The sequence below is a fragment of the Alexandromys fortis genome, unplaced genomic scaffold (assembly GCF_014885135.2).
Source record: "Alexandromys fortis isolate MF-2015 unplaced genomic scaffold, M_Fortis_MF-2015_v1.1 scaffold_3, whole genome shotgun sequence".
Lineage (NCBI taxonomy): Eukaryota > Metazoa > Chordata > Mammalia > Rodentia > Cricetidae > Alexandromys > Alexandromys fortis.
The window spans coordinates 13,835,680-13,852,289 of NW_026067909.1; the positions used below are offsets into that span (position 1 = coordinate 13,835,680).

Below are 16,610 nucleotides of genomic sequence, written 5' to 3' on the forward strand. Positions count from 1 at the left end.
GTGGCTGACTACAATGTGGAAGTGAAAGCCAAATAGACCCATTCCTCCCCAGCTCGCTTCTGGTCATGGTGTCTCATGGAAGCAAGAGAGACCCTAACTAGGACAAGCCCCATGTGCCACCTCCTCAGTTTCCACCCAGGCTTTGTGGGTACCTGAGGGTCTGCAGATAGAGACAGGCATCCCCCACAAGATCAATCTAAAGCTTCCGTAACTGGGAGCCCAGAGGTAGATGGGAGAAAGCCCAAGAGGCTCCACGCCTGCAAGCTCGGCTCTGCTCAGCCACCAGGCACTACTCAGAGAACACGGCCCCTCAGAAGGAAAGACTTTCTCTAACAGACTGTGTTTCAAGGTTGAAGTGAACAGCCACAGGCTGGATGCCACCTTCCACCAGCTCTCACTGAATAAATCTGATGTGTGTCTCCACCTACCGCTGCTCTCGAACCTCCTGACAGGACAGGGACAACTGAAAAGATTCAAGTCCTCCGCCAGCCGCTCTGCCAGCACTGCACCATATAGCTGTATAGGCAAGCATAGTCCCGGGGCCATGGCAGAGACGGTGCCAGTCAGCTGTGCCTTGCCTCCAGCCCCAACACCAGCTTTGTGCTTTCTTTTAAGGTTAGGTCCTATGTAACCCAGGCTGGCCTTAAATGTACTATATAGCTGAGGATGACCTTGAATTTCTGATCATGCTGCCTCTAGCTCCTGAGCACTGGCATTCCTTGTGTGCCAACATGCTCAGATACACCATAACGTCTTAATGCCACCCCAGAGCCCTCTGAGCTAACCAGCAGGAAACCAGATCTGTGTTTCATCAGCTCTGCAGCAAAGATGGAGTGGTAAAACCGGAATTCAAGCATACAGACTCTAGAGAGCACAACAGAAAGGAACCAGGGCAACGTGCTTCTCATTAAAGCTCCAACATTCTAAGTACCACAGGAAAGGGGTCCAGCAATGGCTCAAAGGTCAAGAGCACTGGCTGCTCTTGTAGGACCTAGACTGAGTTCCCAGCATCCACACTGCACTCACAACCCTTCTAACTGCAGCTCCAGGAAATCAGCTCCCTTCTGGCCTCTGCAAGTAACTGCATGCATAGCATACATTCACACAAACACAGGAAGAAAACTAAAAACTTCTATCATTTCATTTTCCCGAGAGTAGAAGGTCATAGAAAGCTTTTTCAATATGATAAAAACGAGCTGGGCTTGGTGGTACACACCTTAATCCCAGGATTCAGGAGGTAGAGGCAGGAGGATAGAAGTTCAAGACCAGCCTAAGCTACACGGAAGTCTGAGTCTAACCTGAGACTCTGTCACAAAAATAAAAAATAAAAAAAGATGTAAGTACCATGTGAAGCTTGCAGGTACCGGGCACCATCATGACGTTACACAGTCCAGTCTACACATGGTCAGCCAGCATCACACGGACAGGTTTCATGGTCTGTTGTGTTGGAGGAGCATGGGCTGCTCAGTGAAGACAGCTCTGCCCATGGCAGGCCTCAAGTCCATGTCCTGGAAACATGGGTCTCCACATGTGGCTCAGAAGCCATGAGGCAGGGCAGGTACCCCACAAACTGATAGGTAACAGGAGATCTATCCCAGTTGGGGTCCACAGAAGGTTCTGAACTCTATGGAGATAAACAGGGCTGAGAAAATACTACAAGACCAGAGGCTAGGAAGGGCCTGCCAGGCCAAATGTTCCCACTTCAGACACTATAGAACTGGAGAAGTTTACTGAGGAAAGCTATGGGCACAGTGAAAATCTGGTTTAAAGAAAATGGGGGAGCCAGAAGTGGTGGTTCACAACTTAATCCCAGTCTTAGGAAGCAGAGGCAGGCAGTGCTCTGGGTTTGAGGACGCCCTAATCTACAGAGCTCCAGATCAGTCAGGGCTACACGAAGGAACCCTGTCTCAAAAACCTAAAGAAAATGAGGGAGTGTAGGAATGGCTCAGCTGCTCTTTTGGGGGACCCAAGCTCGGCTCCCAGCACCCATCTGGGACAGTTCACAAGCTTCTCTAACTCCAGCTCAGGGGATCCCATGCCTTCTTCTGGGCTCCTCAGCTGCTACACTCACATGCGCAGACGAAACACACATATATACCTCACTAAAAGTCAAGTCAATTCTTTAAAAGGAAAAAAGAAAATGGGGATGACAGAGTGCTTTCCTGGCATCCATCAAACCCTGACTTCAACCCCCAGCGCTGAATAAAACGGGGAGTGCTGGTGCCCGCCTGTAACTGAAACAGGAAGATCAAAAACTAAGTAATAGGAAGCACAGCCTGAGATAAATGAGACTCTGTGCCACACACTCACACACTCGCAAGCACACACACACATGAGAAACAAATTACTCTGTCTAGAACATACGATAAACAGGCTAGAAGAAGGTTCCAGAAAGCATGGTGACCAACATCGTCCATAGTTGATGGCACCCATCCTGCTTTTTCACCAAAGGAGCACTGTGGGGCCAAGGGGTGAAGCCTCAGAGCCCTGACGATTGACGTGAGGGAAATAGACAGAAATGACATCCACGCTGAACTTCCAACTTGAGCGGAGAGGGCTGGGACAGTGTGGCCACACCCTGACTCACACTACCTAGTCTCCTTAAGAACTGAGTTGGGCTGGGGACAGCACGGTGTAGTGGCCTGGCCTCCAGAAACATACGGAGAACACATCTTGCCCAAAGTCACCTGGTATGCATTATGATTGGCTGCAGGCCCAGACCCAGCCTGCCCCCTGTATGCGAGGATATGAGCCGACAGGGGACAAAGGCTGGAGGGCACCCAGGCTGAGTTCTGGCTAGGCCACACTGGGCAGCTATTAATGGCCCATTGAGCAATTTCCTGAGAGTTCTGCCAGGCAGGAGCAGCCTTCCATCAGAGCTAGCAGAAGGGACAGCCCAGGGAAGCTCTAGGAGGCACTCACCTTTTATTCTGTAATGATTTGAGAAGGAAAGCAATATGCTTGGTAATTATCTATGCCTTCAGATTGAAGCTGAAAGTAGTCAGCTCTGGAGTGGGCTTCCCAGGCTAGCATGGTGGCAGGGGTGTTCCCACAGAGTCCACTATCAGCCCACTGAAAGCGAAACACGGTATCTAATTAAAAACCCAGATGCTGAGACGGGCTCTGTCACAGGTGGTGGACGAATTGACTTCCACAGCCAGGGGGTAGAGAACACATCACATCTGGTCCCTGACACCTGCTGGATGTCACCATTTACTGTTCCCAGACCAAGAGATCAAAGGACGAGGTCAAGAGGCTTACTTTGCAAGAGTAAAAACCCGAAGACAGTCAACAAGCTTCCCAAACAGAACACAGGGGAGGGGTTTGCACAGTTATCTCAAAACACCTGATAGTACAAAGATCAGGCGAGAGGCACAGGCCACCTGGTGGGAGGGTCCAGGGTCAGGAGCCAAGTGTCTGAGGACAGGACACCACACAGGGAAGAGTGGCAATCTGGTTGAACAGAGACACGATGTGAGATATTTGTACTCTGTGTGAAGATGAATTGCTGAGACTGTATAATAAAAAGCTGACCGGCCAATAGTTCGGCAGAAGGAAGAGGTGGACCTTTCAGGCTACGAGAAAACTGGGGAGAGGAAAGGTTTAGTCACCAGACAGACAGAGAAAACAGGAGGTTCAAGATGGAAGAGAGGTAACACCACTTGGCAGAACACAGATTAATATAAATGGGTTAATTTAAGTTATAAGAGTTGAGAAAAGCCTAAGTTTTCATAATTAATAAGTCATCGGGTCATTATTTGCAGGTTGGCGGTCTGAAGACCGTCCAACAGAGAGCTTGCTGTAGAGACGGGCTGGCCATTACATCTAAGTGCTGGGCCAGCTCCCCACACCTCATACCATATTCTTAGAGAATAACAGTAAGGGGCTGGAGAGCCAACCCAGTCGCTGAGATCACTCACTGCTCCCCCAGAAGACCAAGTTCAGCCCCCAAAACCCATGTGAAGCGGCTCACAGCCACCTGCAACTCTAGTCCTAGGGAGTATGACACCACCTTCTGGTTTCTGTGGACACTAAACACTACACACACACAGACACACACAAGCACACATAATCAAAAGTAAAAATCTTCTGGGCTAGAGAGATAGATCATCAACTAAGAACATTGGTTGCGGGGCTGGAGAGATGGCTCAGAGGTTAAGAGCACTGACTTTCCTTCCAGAGGTCCTGAGTTCAATTCCCAGCAACCACATGGTGGCTCACAACCATCTGTAATGAGATCTGGTGCCCTCTTCTGGCATGTAGGCACACATGCAGACAGAACATTGTATACATAATAAATAAATCTTAAAAAAAAGAATATTTAAAAAAAAATTGGTTGTTCTTCAAAAGGACCAGGGTTCAATTCCCAGCACCCACAAAGAGGCTCCTAACCTTCTGTAGCTCCAGTCCCATGGGATCTAACATCCTCTTCTGGCCTCCAAGGGCACTGCATATTCACGTACATAGACTACAAGTAGGCAAAATACCTATGCACATAAAATATAAAGGTTTAAATTTGGGGTTTTTTTTTTTTTTGGTTTTGTTTCTTTTTGGTTTTCAAGACTGGCTGTCCTTGAACTCACTCTGTAGACCAGGCTGGTCTCAAACTCACTGAGATCCACCTGCCTCTGCCTCACAAGTACTGGGATTAAAGGTGTGCACCACCACCGCCTGGTTTAAATTTTGTAATGCTTTAAAAAAAAAAAAAATCAGGACCGGGCGGTGGTGGCGAAGGCCTTTAATCCCAGTACTCGGGAGGCAGAGGCAGGCGGATCTCTGTGAGTTCGAGACCAGCCTGGTCTACAAGAGCTAGTTCCAGGACAGGCTCCAAAACCACAGAGAAACCCTGTCTTGAAAAACAAAACAAAACAAAAAAAAGAAAATCAGGGAGGCCAAGTGTAGAAAGAAGCTCATGCTTTTAATCCTAGCATTCTGAAGGCAGAGGCAAGAGGCAACTCTGGGAGTTAGAGGCTAGCCTGGACTACATACAGTGCCAGGCCAAAAAGGACTACAGAGATTATCTTTCAAAACAAACAGAAGGATAATCTGAATTAGAACTCAAGACCATAAAACAGGAATTGACCTGAAGAAAAAAAAAAAGAATATATTTACAATCTTTAGGTAGAATAAAGACATGCAGTCATAAGAAATAAGACTAACAACTGCAATTACTCAAAACATTTTGGTATTTATTATTATTATTATTTTGTTTGGGGATTTTTGACAGACTCACTATATTGCCCAGGTTGGTTTCAAACACAGAGCAATCCTCCTACCTCTGATTCCTGAATGCTGGGGTTACAGGTATAAGCTACCACACTCAGTTGTTTTGTTTTGTTTGGGACAAGATCTTACTCTGTAGCCCAGGCTAGCCTCAAACTTATGTCAATCAATCCTCCTGCCTCAACCTCCTGAGTGTTGGAATTACAATCATAAACCGCCACACCTGGTAGAGACTCTTTAATGTCTTTATGATAATATATATATATGAAAGATTAGCCACAGACCTGAAGGAAAATATGGAATACCAAATACACCAAAACAATGCCCACACCAAATAATAAGCTTGCCACACACACTACCACTTGGCTTTCTTGTTGGAAAAGATACAGAAAGTACCTCTGATGGGTCAACAGGCTGAGATAAGGAGGGAAGGGTCAGATTTACATTAAAGAGATGAAGACATGCTGAAAATACGACAAGCTCAAATATGGGTCAAAAAGCTGTCCACAGGGAGACAAAACAGGCTATAAAGAAAAGCCATCAACTAGGTGGCAGTGGCTCAAAAGACAGATGGATCTTTGTGAGTTTGAAGCTAGACTGCTCTACATAGTGAACTCCACCAAATAAAATAAAATTAAATGAATAAAATAAAAAGCCAGGCATGGTAACACTTGCCTGTTTTCAACAACTCAGGAGGGTGAGGAGAAAGACCTGCAAAAATCAAACATACAAGTAATATTGATCCAACAAATCAGCCAAGGGCCAACAGATCCTTACACACCAGTGTCTCGCTATAGCCAAACATAGAGACAACCCAAGGTCCATAGCTCACAAGATGAGCATCTCTGTTCCAGGGACTGGTACTGAGCTATAAAAAGAAGATAATTCTGGTGCAGGCAAAGCTCAAAAGGACTATGATGTTTGCCTTAAACATCATGTAAATAAGCCAGACAAATATTAACTCCACAAACATGAGTTCCCCGAAAGAGTCAGACTTACAGGAACACGGAGCAGAAGAGACGACTTACCAGGGGCCAGGGCTGAGCGGGGATGGGAAGTGACCATGTTATAGGTGAAACATTTCTGCTGGGGTGATGAAAATTTGTGGCAGATATACAACATTGACAACGTGATGATGTCACAGACTCTGCACACTCACAGTCAGGGTCACTCCTGAAAACCTGAGCTAGATCCATAGGGACCCACATGGATGGAGGGCACTGACTCCCGTGAGTTGTTCTCTGACCTACACGTGTGTGCTATAGGGTGTACACGTGCCACCCCACCCCCTCCCATGTACAATAAATATGTAACAAAAACTAGAAAGAACAGACACTAGAGAAACGGCTCTGTGGTTTAGAGCTCTGGCTGCTCTTCCAGAGGACAGGGGTTCGGTTCCCAGCACCCACATGGAAATTCACAACTGTCTGTAACTTTTCCAGAGGATCTGATGCCCTGTTCTGGTCTCTGTGGACAAAGAACACACATGGAGTACACAGATATATAGGAAAGCAAAATAACTATACACATATAAATAAGTAACTTTTTAAATAAACAGAAACAGTCGAAACTCCAAGTTTTATTCGATTCAGTTTACTGCAATAAAAAAGGCTGTTCCACAGCACTCAGGAAGGACAGACAGGAGAATCTCCGTGAGTTCGAAGCCAGCCTGGTCTACAGAGCAAGTTCCAGGACAGCCAAGACTACACAGAGAAACCCTGTCATGAAAAAAAAAAAAATTTAAAGACTGCTCCAACGAGCTGGAGATAAGAATATTGGATGTTCTTGCAGAGGATAGGTTTAACTACATAATGGTTCTCAGGCTTCAGGGAATCTGTGACACCTTTTCTGGTCTCTGTGAACATGATACACAGCCATACATGGAATCAAACACTCATAAACATATAATAAAGTAAATAAATCTTTATTTTTTTAAAAAAAAAAAGTTTTCCTGCCGGGCGATGGTGGCGCACGCCTTTAATCCCAGCACTCAGGAGGCAGAGGCAGGCAGATCTCTGTGAGTTCAAGACCAGCCTGGTCTACAGAGCTAGTGCCAGGACAGGCTCCAAAGCCACAGAGAAACCATGTCTCGAAAAAAAAAAAATTTTCCTAAATAAAAACATAGGAGTTGGGTACACTCAACAGTAGAATGTGTATTGAGCACAGGCCTTGGGTTCGCACACACACAAACACATGCACACGTGCACACACACATGTACACACATACACACTGGGTGGGCATAGCACATACACTCAACAGCAGAATGTGTGCTGAGCACAGGCTTTGGGTTCCAAACCCAACACCACACACACAAACACACACACACACACACACACACACACACACACACACACACAAACACCAAGTGGGCATACATAGTACACCTGGATCTAAACCCTCTAGCAGTGTTCCCATGGTTGAACACCTATGGAAAAGGCCACCTACACCTCAGGGGTGTCCTGTAGTAGGCAGGGCTCTACCGGGCATCTGCAAGAGAATCATAAGGACAGCTCAAGGCACACGTATGAGAGACCCCAGGTATCCTCTATATTCCCAGATGCCTACAGATAAAGCATCACCTTGGCCACAATGGGTCAGCCTGTCACGAGTGCCCCTCCTAAAAGACCATCCCTGCCTCCTGGCTCAGTAAATGACAGCCAAAGAAAAGGACAACGGGGAAACATTTAACCACCACCTTGGAGCACACCCTGATGCTCGTGCAGGCTCACCAGGCAGGCTCTACTGCCACTGGGCCATTACCAAGAGGAGGTGGTGTAACCTGCTGCAGTCAAGGGGCAGTGGGTAGCAGGGCCCACACCAGGCAGTACAGCCACACAGTCTCTCGGCCCTAGCTGGGCCATCTTTAAAAAGATAATTCTCTGACTACAAGAAAAGGCCTAGGGCTGGAGAGATGGCTCAGAGGTTAAGAGCATTGCCTGCTCTTCCAAAGGTCCTGAGTTCAATTCCCAGCAACCACATGGTGGCTCACAACCATCTATAATGGGATCTGGTGCCCTCTTCTGGCCTGCAGGCATACACACAGAATATTGTATACATAATAAATAATGAATATTTAAAAAAAAAAAAGAAGAAGAAAAGAAAAGAAAAGAAAAGAAAAGAAAAGAAAAGAAAAGAAAAGAAAAGAAAAGGCCTAAGACACAGATGTTGGTGCAGGCCAAGCCTTCACAACACAGTCCAGTGTGGCCCAGCCTCTTGCTGAGGGCAGGCGGAAGGCTCAGGTGCAGGCCTCTGGCTGCCCCTTGCACTGCCTCTCCCCACATTGGGTCACTGCTGGTGGCCACAGCACTGGCAAACATGCAAACAAACACAACGAAGGACAGAACTGTTCTGTCAATGTGACAAAAACAAGGAGAAATGCAAGTTAAAGGGAGTGCAGGTTTGTCTGGGTTAGGGAAATCAAGGCAGGAGCTTGAAGCGGCAGGTCACATCTCCCATCCAGAGCAGAGAGAAATGAATGTACGCATGCTCACTGTTCAGCTTTCTCCACTCTGACACGGCCCAGGGCCCAGACCCAGGAACAAAGCCACCCACAGCGTCTTCCCAACTCAACTAAGGAAAGAATTACAGAGGTCCACAGACATGCGCAGAGACCAACCCGAGCTACACAGTGGCCCACAGACATGCGCAGAGACCAACCCGATGTACACAGTGACCCACAGACCAACCTGATCTACACAGTGGCCCACAGACCAACTTGATCTACAGTCTTTCACTGAAACTTTCATCTTAGGTGCTGACAGGAGATTGTGTCAAGTCAACAACTGAAACTAACCATACAGAAGGGTTCTACCAGAGACTGTGGGTCCCAGGGGCTGGAACTGCAGAGATCAGGCTGGGCCCATAGGCTGGTGAGGTAACAGGACAGACCTGAAAGGGATCCTAGAAGGGTTGAGTAGAACCCCCAAGTGGCCTTTTGGGGAAATCAAATGTGGTGCCAACTACACCCACAAGGTGACAGGAACAGTGTCAGACAGGGGGACAAGTAAAGACTCAGCCAGGCTTGGTAAGGCCTCAAAGAATGGGTCAGCTGATTTTGTTTTACCATTAAGGAAACTGAGGCACACAAACAAGAACACTTCAGGGCTCCACATGGAGGCAGAAAGCTGTGGTGGGACCCTCAGCAGCCCTAGACACTGGCACCAACACCCGTGGCCATGCTGACAGCCCCTCAGAGCACATTAGGTTCCACTGGAACTCAAGGTTACCATAGTAAACCATTGCCCAGAAGATCCAGCAGGACTCACTAGGGGTCAGTAAGATGCCAACCACTCCCACACCGTGGCAGGCAAGGGATAAACTGGAAGCCCAAGGCTGAAGCTACGCAATAATTCCTTGGGGCTCAGAGTACAAGGACCAAGGTATACTTACCACGTTGACAAAGGTTCCATATCCTAGACACATATATCTCGACATTGCACAGGGATACCAACAGGCCCATCTCAAAGAGGTGTGACTTTTGGCTTAGGGCCACCCCAGAAGCACTGATCTCCAGCATCTTAAACTACTTCCCAGTCCCACACTGGACAAAAAAATCAGTTCTGCAGTCTGCACTCAGCCTCCATTAAAGGGGCACCTGGGGAGCTGGAGAGACGGCTCAGCGGTTAAGAGCACTATCTGCCCTTCCAAGAAATCTTGAGTTCAATTCCCAGCAACCTCATGGTGGCTCACAACCATCTACAGTGAGATCTGGTGCCCTCTTCTAGCGTACAGGCATACATGCAGGCAGAACACTGTACATATAATAAAAAATAAATAATTTAAAAAATAAAAGGGAACCTGGGTACCCAAGATGGGCTCCAAGTGTCTTCCTCACTGTGGTGGTGAGGGAAGGAACACTGTGTCCTTCCAGGCTTCACAGATCCCACAGGTGCTGGCAAGGCTGGCTGATCAGCTCAATTTTGTAGCTGTGGAAACTGAGGCCAAGAGCCAGCAAGCCACTCTCCAGAGGCTGGAGGGAAAGCAGGGTAGACCCGCCAGCTAGGCCTGGGGCCACCTCCCTGTGGGCCCCACAGCTGCCTCCACCCGTCACACTTGGACTGCTCTGCCCCAGGCGGCTGGCTCAGAGCCCACGTGAGGCTTTCCAAGCAAATGTGAGCAGAGTCACGAAGCCCAGAAGCTGGGCACAGCCCTCAGCTCCCACCACGCCTGCCCCCACAGAATCCTGTTTCCAGAGGCTATTGAGTGATCCAACTTGGTGCCTCCTGACCACAGTGTCCAGCTCCCTCTGGGTCTGTGAGAATACTCGGTCCACACTCTCAGGACCCAGGCTCCATACAGATGGCTGTGAAGAGAAACGGGCTGGCGGGAGGCCAGCACAGACTGCCTAGCTTCTGAACCTCCTGACACAGCCCCCCAGCTCATCTGCTGAAAAGCCACAGGCAACCAGGACAAACTCAACCAGAGAGTAAACAGATAAACTTTGGTCTCTCCGCAGAGTAGAATAGCACTCAGCCATAAACCGGGCTACAAGCTACAAAGAAGTCAGACAGAGCATACAAAATGCAGCCAGGTACAAGATGGCTAATTCTAGCTACTCAGGGGACTGAGACAGGGGGACTGCTTGAGCCCAAGAGTTCAAGGCCAGCCTGGGTAACACAGAAAGACACTATCAGCCCCCAAGAAGTGACTAGAACAGGCAGATCCCAGAGATAGCACCAAAACTGCAGTTGGGAGATGGGAAGCCACTGTCCAATGAAAATGGGATTTGCTTTGGAACAATGAAAATGTTTTATTAATTAATGGTTGCAATCCACAAGTATGGCCAATGCCAGGGCCATACCTGCTTGAGACAAGGTGAGCCCCTGGTGTGACTCCTAGGATGTGTCAACTCCAATATTTAAGACGTATTTGTATGGGTAATTGACCTATGTATGTGCACCACATGCATGCAGTACCCACATAGGCCAGAAGGGGGTGTCATATTCCCTAGAACTGGAGTTACAGACAGTTGTGAGCAGCCATGTTGGGGCTGGGAATTGAACCCTGGTCCTCTGTTAGAGCAATAAGTGTTTTCTTAACCAGTAAGCCATCTCTTCATCCCCTTCAATCCCAATTTTTATTTTTATTTCTTCAGTTGATTATTTTTGGAGGGGGACTAGGTAGTGTTTTAAGAAGAGACTGGCGCAAGAGATTTGGTGCTCCCAGGTGCCCAGGGCGATGTCCCCAGTTAGTTCCTGGGGCAGCTGAGGACAGAGAACCTGAAATGACCCTATCCTATAGCCATACTGATGAATATCTTGCATATCACCATAGAACCTTCATCTGGAGATGGATGGAGATAGAGACAGAGACCCACACTGGAGCACCGGACTGAGCTCCCAATGTCCCAAGGAGGAGCAGAAGGAGGGAAAATATGAGCAAAGAAGTCAGGACCACGAGGGGTGCACCCACCCACGGAGACAGTGGGGCTGATCTATTGTGAGCTCACCAAGGCCAGCTGGACTGCGACTGAAAAAGCATGGGATAAAACCGGACTCTCTGAATATGGCGGACAATGAGGGCTGCTGAGAAGCCAAGGACAATGGCACTGGGTTTTGATCCTACTTCATGTTCTGGCTTTGTGGGAGCCTAACCAGTTTGGATGTTCACCTTCCTAGACCAGGATGGAGCGGAGAGGACTTTGGACTTTCCACAGGGCAGGGAACCCTGACTGCCCTTCAGACTGGAGAGGGAGGGGGAGAGGAGTGGGGGTAGGGGGAGAGGAGAGGGAGGAGGGGGGAAAAGGGAGACGGGGAGGGAAATGGGAGGCGGGGAGGAGGCGGAAAATTTTTTTTCAATAAAAAATTATATTTAAAAAAAAAAAAAGAAATATACCCTAAAAAAAAAAAAAAAGAAGAGACTGGCCTTGAGTTCAGGACCCTTCTGCCTTCACCCCCAAGTGCTGGGAGGCCAGCATGTGCCAGCATGACCAGCTAGATCCGGAGCTGCTGGACAGATGGCTATTGCTCTTGTAGAGGATGTGTGTAGTCCCCAGCACCACACAGTGCAGCTCACAGTGGCCTGTCTGGACTTCTAGCTCCTGGGTATTCGATGCCTTCTTCTGCACTCCAATAGTGAACTAGACTCGCACATATGCACACAGACACACACATAACTTAAAATAAAAATAAATCTTTTTAAAAATTCAGTTCCAAAGCCAAGTATGGTAGTGAATGCCTTTAATCCCAGACTCAGAAGGCAGAGGCAGGCGGATCTCTATGAGTTCAAGGTCAACTTGGTCTACACATCCAGTTCCAGGCCAACCACAGCTACAGTAAACTCTGTTCTCAAATTTCAAAAAATAACTAAAATAATAATAATAACCTCAGTTCCACACAATTCACCTAGGTCAGCCCAGGTCGACTCCAGCCTGATGTCTCTAGGTCACAGACGAACTGACCTCTCTCAGTGGAGACTATCTGGCCCTTGAGGACTGAGGTCTGGACCCTCTGGTCCATGTGCCCAGGGTGAGGACTCATTTTGCCATAGCTTTATTCCAGTCCCAGTGTCCTATGTGCCCCTCCACATGGGTACCCAGACACCACACTGTCTATGTCTGCTACCCTGTCCCATTCCACCCAGCAAGCTTAACCTGGCGCCAGTCACCAGAAAAGCAGGTATGGTAGTAAGAGTCAGGGGTGCTCCCACTAAGAAGTTACTGCAGGTACAGTAGTGAGAGTCATGGGTGCTCCCACTAAGAAGTTACTATGGGTACAGTAGCGAGAGTCATGGGTGCTCCCACTAAGTTACTAAATTGTGACAGGAAGGATTTTCATGGTCATGTTCCTGGGGAGAAAAGCAAGGGCGGAGTCAGCTGCCTACCTCCCCCAGCAAGTGGCAAGGCTGGGACAAGCCTTTGGGCTGCAGGTCCACATCACTTTATTTCCCAACTCTCATTTGTGGCCGCAGAGTTAAACTCATCAGTTCCTGAATACCCAGGATCACAACACAGAAGAAAAATCCAGCACAGGGCCCGGGGAGACGGCTCGGCTGGTAAAGCCTGAGACATACCTGAGCCCCATGTGAAGAGTCAGGCATGGTAACAGGCTTATACTCAGTGAGGCCTGGTTCCCGGTGAGAAACCTTGTCTCAAGGAACAAGGCAGATGGCTCCCAAGGAACACTACCCAAGACTGACCTCTAGCCTTCGTATCACATGGCAAAAAAACTACAAAAGGCTGACCTCTGGCCTTTACATGCACAGGCATGCACACACATGAACACACACACAAAAATCCAGACCATGCACCACCAGCCTCCAGAATTCCAGGCCAGAAAGATCAAAGGCCATGTCACACAACTGTCCCTGAAGCTCTGCCTCCACTACCCAGACCTGGGCTAGGGATGGTACTGACAGTATCAGGGTACACGCACCTAACACGCCCTGCCACATGAAAGAAAAGGGCACCAGATCCTTATACCAAACACAGGGAGGCTATGTAAGCCCCCCCCCCCCAAATACAACGTGCAACTAGGCATAAAACCCACTCTCCTGCCCCCAGGACACCCACTTGCAAAGTAGGTGGCAGAATCCTCACCTGGCGGCTCCCCACCCCCACACCCTATGTGAATCCTGCTAGATGCCTGAGCAGTGACATTCTATAGTCAAAATAAAAAGGGTTCCAACCATGCCGGGAACTGTGAGGTGGCCTTCCCTGGAGACGCTCGGGACAAATGCTGGATCAAACAGGTTGCCTGGGTAATTTGTAGCACAGTGGGAACAAGGAACAGGATCCTCATTTGGAGGAGACTCACACAGCATTTAGTTAACCCAATATAACCCAACATGTGCTGGCTGGGCCCTCCCAGGGACAGGCAGGCAGCCCACATCTGCAGGAACCTCCTCCAGGAGGCCAGACAGGCTGGGCTGGTCCTGGGACAAGTGCTCTGGGCCCGTAGGAGGGAAGCCTAGGGTTTCCAGGCTGGGGAATGCCGCTCTCCACACGGGGACCACTAGAACAAAGGCTTTTCTGTGGGCCCACAGCTTCAATTTGCAACAGGAAGCAATCAGGAAAAATAATTAGCTGCCCACTTACTGCCTTCTCTCCAGACTCCCAAAGCGTGAATCTCACACAGACGTTTGGGGGGCACACAGCCACCAAGAACAGTCAAAATAAGAGCCTCGGGGAGATTCCTCCCTTGCTTCCATTTTAGGCCTGGATTACCCCATCAGCTGGTACTCCTGGGACCTGGCTTCCTAATGTTAAAATAATCAACTCTATTTTTGCCTCATACACCACCAAACTATAAAGATGTTAAGTCTGGGATACTAGACGACAGGCAGGGGATTCCAGAAATGTCAACCCCACCTCAGACAGGAAAGTCGACTTACAAACCCCACCTTTAAAACAAACAGCCCCTCCACTCCCAAACCCCTTCTGCAGCCACGACCCAGGCATTTCCGGAACGAGCAGCGCTGGCCTGGACTTCCCACGGCCTGTCACGGTTTCGTCTTCGCCTTGTTTTGCTAGCACCAGACACGGCCGGAAAATGTAAACACGGTCCCGAGGGAGACAAGTTTAGGGGGAGACTCCCCCAGAGCCCTCAGGCTGAGGGCGAAAGCTCCAGAACTAGAGGAAGCCAGCCCCGTCTCTCCCCCGCCCAAAAAGAAAAAGAAAAAAGAAACCTGGGTGTAAGGGACTGCAACCCAGGGAATCTGAGCAGAGAGCCAGGCCCAGCCACCTCCCTCAAGTGTCTACCCTGGAAATACACAGGGGGACAGCTGTTCGCCTTAATAAGACCCAGACAAAGGGACCTGAAGTTGTCCCCCTACCCCACCCCAAACTTCCATCAACACCATCCAGGAGTTCAAGACTATCTGCCGGACTCTTGGACAGCCACACTCCAGAAAAAACAAAACACAACACACCCGAAAACAATGATTTAGGTGGCAAGAGGCTTGCTTTAAAAACCACATGGCAATCTCCGAATTAAAAGAACATGTGTAGCATTTCCAACTCCTTCGTTTCTCGAGAGTCCGCCTGACCTCAACTCCACCCCTCAGGACACACCAAAAGTTAGCAAGTTCCCCAGCCGGCCACTTCCCCAAAGGTGGGTCTAAATGAGGCAGGATCATACCTCCCCACACCAAGGCACCCACGCAACCGATCCCGGGGATGGACACTGGTCAGCGGTGGCCAGCGCCACCGTTTGAGGGCCCAAGCGATCAGATGGGTCACTGGGGTCACGGGGCACCTGGCAGGTGTCGGTCGGTTTGGAAGGCTGACAGCCACGCAAGTCAGAGAGACAGCAGCCAGGGCCAGGCCTCCCCGCGCGGGGCTCTCCAAACTTCCTAGCTTGCAACTTCAGGCACTTCCCAGGGCTCGGTAGGCCGGCCGCCGTAAGCAGGCTCGCGAAAAGTTTTCCCAGTAGTTCGCGACAGGCCAGGCCTGCGCAGGGCCATCGCGAAGCCCGTGGGTGCACTGCTGAGCGCGCCCCGCGCCCCGAGCCCCGGGCAGGTGAGGGCCCGCCCGCGCCGCACCTGGCGGGCTCGGTCCCCGGGGAGGGGCCCCGGCGGGAGAGACAAAGGGCCCGCGCGCGGTCCCCCGGCGCGCGCTCCAACTCGCCCGCAACTTGCCAGTGGCTTCTGCGACCCCGGCCATTGTCCCCCGCGCCCACCTTACCCGCGGCGGGTGCCAGGCTGCAGCACAGCGCCAGCAGCAGCAGCAGCAGCGGCGGCAGCGGCGGCGGAGGGGCCCGGGTCGGCGCCGTTTCCATGTCGTCCGGCGGCCGGGAGCGCCGCGCGCTCACTCGGGCTCCATGGCGCGCGCGGCGGCGGTGGATCCTCACGGCTCCCGGCGCCTCCTGCTCCCGCCTCGGGCGCCGCGGCCCAAGACGACGCGGGAGGAGGGAGCGGAAGCCGAGCCGGTCTCCGCCCCCCGCGCCGCCCGCGCCCCCCGCCAAGCCGCGCCCTCCCGCGGGCGCCGGGGAGCCCTGTAGGCGCGTCCCTCCGGCCCGCGACGGAGAGGTCCCCGCGAGCAGGTGGGTCACCTGCTGAACCGCCGCACTGACCGGCGGGGATACCGAAGCAAGGGGAGGCGTGACCCACGCAGCCAGGGGGCCTCGGAGCTGGAAGTTGGGGCGGGGGTGTCCCGAGCCAGGTCTGGGCGTTTCACCACAACTGCTGCCACCTGGCCCAGAGACACCTGGCTTCACTTGGGAAGCGCGCAGGAACAAGAGCAGGAGTGGGTAGTGCTGGAGGAACTGGGGGCTTTTACTTTTAGATTTATTTTATGTGTTAGAGTGTTTGCCTACATATATGTGCACCACATGTGGGAAGGAGTCTAAAGAAACCAGAATAAGGTGTCATATCCCCTGTAACTGGAGTTACAGGTGAGTGTGAGCCACCATGTAATGGAGGGACCGCACCCAGATCCCTGTGAGAGCAG

At 50.4% G+C, this 16,610-nt stretch overlaps 1 protein-coding gene across 1 annotated transcript in view; it reads right to left on the reverse strand.

Moving 5' to 3' along the window:
- Positions 1-16,069, reverse strand: part of Lrp5 (LDL receptor related protein 5) — a 108,193-nt gene extending 92,124 nt beyond the window's left edge. Inside the window, exon 1 of the mRNA XM_050137480.1 lies at positions 15,846-16,069. Coding sequence (XP_049993437.1) covers positions 15,846-15,939 — 94 coding nt within the window. The 5' untranslated portion in view covers positions 15,940-16,069. The remainder of the gene's footprint in view (positions 1-15,845) is intronic.
- Between the last annotated feature and the right edge of the window lie 541 nt (positions 16,070-16,610).